Below are 6,000 nucleotides of genomic sequence, written 5' to 3' on the forward strand. Positions count from 1 at the left end.
TTCAGGGGTGATGTCAGGAAGCACTTCTTCACACAAAGGGGAGTGGGAATCTGGAACCCCCAAAAAGCTGTTGAGGCTGGGGGTCAATTGGAGATTTTTGTTGGGTGAGGGTATCGAGGGACATGGAGCAAAGGCGGGTAAATGGAGTTAAGATACAGATCAGCCCTGATCTAACTGAATGGCGGAACAGGCTCGAGGGGCTGAATGGCCTCCTCCTGCTCCTAATAGACACATTGGGGAGGTGGAGGGGGGAGTCTCAGAGATGACCCATGGAACTGGATCCCAGGATGCAGGAATGGTCTTCAGGAGAGGAAGGCGGAAAAAAAATACCGGGGAACACAAGGATCTTGTGGAATAATTTATCCCCACAATGCGTAGATTCTCCATAGTTTAACACGGGGCTAAAATGAGAAGAACTCCCCCCCCCACCCTCTCTCTGCCCCCCCCCCCCTCCGCAGGATTACCTCCTCCACTTTGTTGCTCTGCCGCTGGTAGTTGAGTGAGGACAGGCTGAGGAGGTGAGTCTTGGTCACCTGCGAGTCCAGCCGCTGCTCCGCGCTCTCGTCTGAAGCCGAAGTCATCAGGTACACCGTCACCAGGCTGAGCTCACTGCGCATCTCAGTCACGTTCCACTCCGAGATCGGGCGTCGCAGCACCGACCCCCCTGCCGAGACAAGCCTCACTCTTGTTAAAAAAAATGCAACGTAAAGAGGCATTGGAGAAGGTGCAAAAAAAATACAGATTCACCAGGTTGATACCAGAACTGAGAGGTTATAACCCTCAGGAAAGGCTGAACAGGCTGGGGCTCTTCTCTCTAGAAAAGAGAAGGCTGAGGGGTGACCTGATAGAGGTCTTTAAAACTATGAAGGAGTTCGATAGGGTAGACGTAGAGATGATGTTTCCACTTGTGGGGGAGACCAGAACTAGGGGCCATAAATATAAGAAAGTCACTAATAAATCCAATGGGGAATTCAGGAGAAACTTCTTTACCCAGAGAGTGGTGAGAATGTGGAACTCGCTCCCACGAGGAGTAGTTGAGGCGAATAGTGTAGATACATTTAACTAGATAAACACAAGGGAGAAAGGAATAGAAGGATATCCTAAGGATGTAAGAAATAGGAGCAGGAATAGGCCACTCGGCCCCTCAAGCCTGCTCTGCCATTCAATCAGATCATGGCTGATCTTTGACCTCAACTCCACTTTCCCGCCCGATCCCCATATCCCTTGATTCCCCTCGAGTCCAAAAATCTATCGATCGCAGCCCTGAATATATTCAATGACTGAGCATCCACAGCCCTCTGGGGTAGAGAATTCCAAAGATTCACAACCCTCTGATGAAGAAATTCCTCCTCATTTCAGTCTTAAATGGCTGGCCCCTTATCCTGTGACTATGACCCCTAGTTCTAGACTCTCCAGCCAGGGGAAACAACCTCTCAGTATCACTGGGGTACGGGTCCCACAGACACTGACTCTCACTGGGGTACGGGTCCCACAGACACTGACTCTCACTGGGGTACGGGTTCCACGGGCACTGACTCTCACTGGGGTACGGGTTCCACAGACACTGACTCTCACTGGGGTACGGGTTCCACGGGCACTGACTCTCACTGGGGTACGGGTCCCACAGGCAGTCCCTGCCCTCATTCAATGGTCATTCGTCATGTTTGAGCCCAAACAGAAAGTGCCAGTGGGCTATTTGACTGCCCGGCCTCCCACCTTTCACCCTCCCTAAACTTCAGCTCATCCAAAACTTTGCTGCCCGTATCCTAACTCGCACCAAGTCCCATTCTCCCATCACCCCCTGCGCTCGCTGACCTACATTGGCTCCCGGTCCGGGAACACCTCGATTTTAAAATTCTCATCCTCGTGTTCAAATCCCTCCATGGCCCTCACCCCCTCCCTATCTCTGTAACCTCCTCCAGCCCCTACAACCCTCCGAGATCTCTGCGCTCCTCCAATTCTGGCCTCTTGTGCATCCCCGATTTTAATCGCTCCACCATTGGCGGCCGTGCCTTCAGCTGCCCGGGCCCTAAGCTCTGGAATTCCCTCCCCAAACCTCTCCGCCTCTCTCCTCCTTTAAGACGCTCCTTAAAACCTCCCTCTTTGACCAAGCTTTTGGTCACCTGTCCTAATATCTCCTCATGTGTCTCGGTGTCAAATTTTGTTTGAAAACCGGTCCTGTGAAGCGCCTTGAGACGTTTTACTACGTTAAAGGCGCTATATAAATGCAAGTTGTTGTTACTGCTGAGGGCATCACAGCTCAGCCTGGTCCTGACCTCAAGCAACTTTCAACCGGACGGTGATTGGGATTGGAAACCCTGGCTGATTTTAAACCTCTCGAGGCTGAGGACGCAAAACCAGCTGAAGCTTTCATATTGCCACCCAATCCTGGGATCAGTGACTCAACAAAGACCAGGGACTGAACCAGAGACTCTCTGGTGTGGGTTTAGGCCTCACTAAGGACTTGAGCACATAACCTGGGCCAACGCTCCAGTGCAGTACTGAGGGAGTGCTTCATTGCCGGAAGAGTCCAATGGGACATTAAACAGAGGGCCCCATCAACTGTACAGCTGGCTGTTAAAGATCCCACGGCCACTATTCAAAGAGCAGGGGAGTTCTCCTCGGTGTCCTGGGCCAATGTTTACCCCTCAACCAACATCACTAAAACAGTTTATCTGGTCATTGTTGTTTGTGGGATCTTGCTGTGCACAAATTGGTTGTCGCGTTTCCTACGTTACGGCAGTGACTACACAGGTTGTGAAAGGTGCTGTTTAAATGCAAATCTTCCTTTCCTACCCTGGGGAATGAACCTCTGGGCTCCTCGGGTGAACACGTGTCCATTGGTGCACTGCACCTCCATCCCACGCTGCTGTGCAAACGACGCCCAGTAATGAACCTGGGGGAGTGAGAAACAAACAAACAATCAGATGATACCCAGAGACACCCGGGAGAGGGGGGGGAGGGAGGGAAGAGCGGGGGAGGGGCGAGCGGGGGCGGGGCAGACCGGGGGCGGGGGCGGGGCAGACCGGGGGCGGGGCAGACCAGGGGCGGGGCAGACCGGGGCGGGGCAGACCGGGGCGGGGCGGGGCAGACCGGGAGCGGGGGCGGGGCAGACCGGGGGCGGGGGCGGGCCAGACCGGGAGCGGGGGCGGGGCAGACCGGGACCGGGAGTGGGACTGTGGGGGAGGGAGGGAGGAGGTACACTACCTGTACTTGAGGGAAGAGTGGGTTGAAGGACAGCTGCTTGTAATGTTGGCTCAGCTTCTTCTTACTTGGCTTCAGATTGTGAAAGAGTGTCCCGCGACAGATGGGTCTGGAGACGGTTGTCCAAGTTGCCCAAAAATTCTGCATCCAGCGCAGCGTGCTACTGTAGAGCAGGATCCGAGGCTCGGTGCTCTCTGGGACAGAAACAGAAGGAATTACTGATCGGGTACAACACGCTTCCAAAACCTGAACATCGGAATTCACACACGGTGAGTTTGAGTAGAGATCGGCGGTTTCTGTTCTTACTTTTGTCAAAAAAGTTTCTTGAGAACTTCTGAGTTTATTTTGGACCTTTCAAAAATTTGTGGACGTCGATGGGATAACATGGCCTTAGAGGTGTGCGAGCGAGCGAGCGAGTGAGTGAGTGAGAGTGTGAGTGAGTGAGAGCCAGCGAGTGAGTGAGTGAGAGCGAGCGAGTGAGTGACAGTGAGTGAGTGAGGTTTTAATTATATCCATATGATTTATATCCATTAGTGTTAATTGTATTCAGGTGGTGCATATCAATTGGAGATTCTTGTATCCATTTATGTGAGAGCTTATCTCGGGGGTGCAGGGTGGGTAATGTGGATCTGTGAATAAAGGCTTGGAAACAACTGAAGACCAGGCTCTAGTATTCTATCCTTCACCACCTGGCTATCCAATTTATAACATGTTTGAGTGTGTGTGTGAGTGTGTGTGTGTGTGTGTGTGTGTGTTTGAGCGCGCGTGTGAGTGTGAAAACTTACGTGAGTAGAAAACAGAGAGTAGGGATAAACGGGTCATTCTCAGGTTGGCAGGCTGTAACTAGTGGGGTGCCGCAAGGATCAGTGCCTGGGCCTCAGCTATTTACAATCTATATTAATGACTTGGATGAAGGGACCGAGTGTAATGTATCCAAGTTTGCTGATGATACAAAGCTAGGTGGGAAAGTAAGCTGTGAGGAGGACACAGAGAGTCTGCAAAGGGATATAGACAGGTTAAGTGAGTGGGCAAGAAGGTGGCAGATGGAGTATAATGTGGGGAAATGTGAGGTTATTCACTTTGGTAGGAAGAATAGAAAAACAGAATATTTTTTAAATGGTGAGAAATGACTCAATGTTGGTGTCCTCGCACAAGAAACACAAAAAGTTAGTCTGCAGGTACAGCAGGCAATTAGGAAAGCAAATGGCACGTTGGCCTTTATTACAAGAGGGTTGGAGTACAAGAGTAGGGAAGTCTTACTACAGTTGTACAGGGCTTTGGTGAGACCTCACCTGGAGTACTGCGTACAGTTTTAGTCTCCTTATCTAAGGAAGGATATACTTGTCTTAGAGACGGTGCAACGAAGGTTCACTAGATTAATTCCTGGGATGAGAGGGTTGTCCTATGAGGAGAGATTGAGTAGAATGGGCCTATACTGCCTGGAGTTTAGAAGAATGAGAGGTGATCTCATTGAAACATATAAGATTATGAGGGGTCTTGCCAGGGTAGATGCTGAGAGGTTGTTTCCTCTGGCTGGAGAGTCTAGAACTAGGGGGCATAATCGTAGGATACGGGGTTGGCCATTCAAGACTGAGATGAGGAGGAATTTTTTTCACTCAGAGGGTGGTGAATCTTTGGAATTCTCTACCCCAGAGGGCTGTGGATGCTCAGTCATTGAGTATATTCAAGGCTGAGATCGATAGATTTTTGGACTCTAGGGGAACCAAGGGATGTGGGGATCGGTGAGAAAGTGGAGTTGAGTCGAAGATCAGCCACGATCTGATTGAATGGCGGAGCAGGCTCGAGGGGCCAGATGGCCTACTCCTGCTCCTATTTCTTATGTTCTTATGTGAGTGTGAGTGTGAGTGTGAGTGTGTACCTAACGGGCCTAGCGGGAGTGGAGTGTGTTCGGGTCGGACCCATTTTATACCTCAGCCAATTTTAAGCCTCATTGGCTTTGATGGAGCGACTCACACACACACACACACACACACACACACACACACACACACACAGACTCACACACAGAAACAGACTCTCTCACGCACACACACACACACACACACACAGACTCACACACAGAAACAGACTCTCTCACACACACACACACACACACACACACACACACACACACACACACAGACTCACAGACTCTCTCACACACACACACAGACTCTCTCACACACACACACAGACTCTCTCACACACACACAGACACTCTCTCACACACACACAGACACTCTCTCACACACACACAGACACTCTCACACACACACACAGACACTCTCACACACACACACAGACACTCTCACACACACACACAGACACTCTCACACACACACACAGACTCTCTCACACACACACACACAGACTCTCTCACACACACACACAGACTCTCTCACACACACACACAGACTCTCTCACACACACACACAGACTCTCTCACACACACACACACACACAGACTCTCTCACACACACACACAGACTCTGTCACACACACACAGACACTCTCTCACACACACACAGACACTCTCTCACACACACACAGACACAGACTCACTCACACACACACACAGACTCTCTCTCACACACACACAGACTCTCTCTCACACACACAGACTCTCTCTCACACACACAGACTCTCTCTCACACACACACAGACTCACTCACACACACACACAGACTCTCTCTCACACACACACAGACTCTCTCTCACACACACACAGACTCTCTCTCACACACACACAGACTCTCTCTCACACACACACAGACTCTCTCTCACACACACACAGAC

At 50.9% G+C, this 6,000-nt stretch overlaps 1 protein-coding gene across 1 annotated transcript in view; it reads right to left on the reverse strand.

Moving 5' to 3' along the window:
• Positions 1–6,000, reverse strand: part of LOC137345082 (bridge-like lipid transfer protein family member 2) — an 83,867-nt gene that overhangs the window by 37,071 nt on the left and 40,796 nt on the right. The window contains exons 21-23 of the mRNA XM_068008524.1: positions 3,208–3,398; positions 2,797–2,896; positions 465–664 (exon numbers count right to left, since the gene is read on the reverse strand). Coding sequence (XP_067864625.1) covers positions 465–664; positions 2,797–2,896; positions 3,208–3,398 — 491 coding nt within the window. The remainder of the gene's footprint in view (positions 1–464; positions 665–2,796; positions 2,897–3,207; positions 3,399–6,000) is intronic.

This window comes from Heptranchias perlo, chromosome 28, assembly GCF_035084215.1.
Source record: "Heptranchias perlo isolate sHepPer1 chromosome 28, sHepPer1.hap1, whole genome shotgun sequence".
In the NCBI taxonomy this organism is placed as follows: domain Eukaryota; kingdom Metazoa; phylum Chordata; class Chondrichthyes; order Hexanchiformes; family Hexanchidae; genus Heptranchias; species Heptranchias perlo.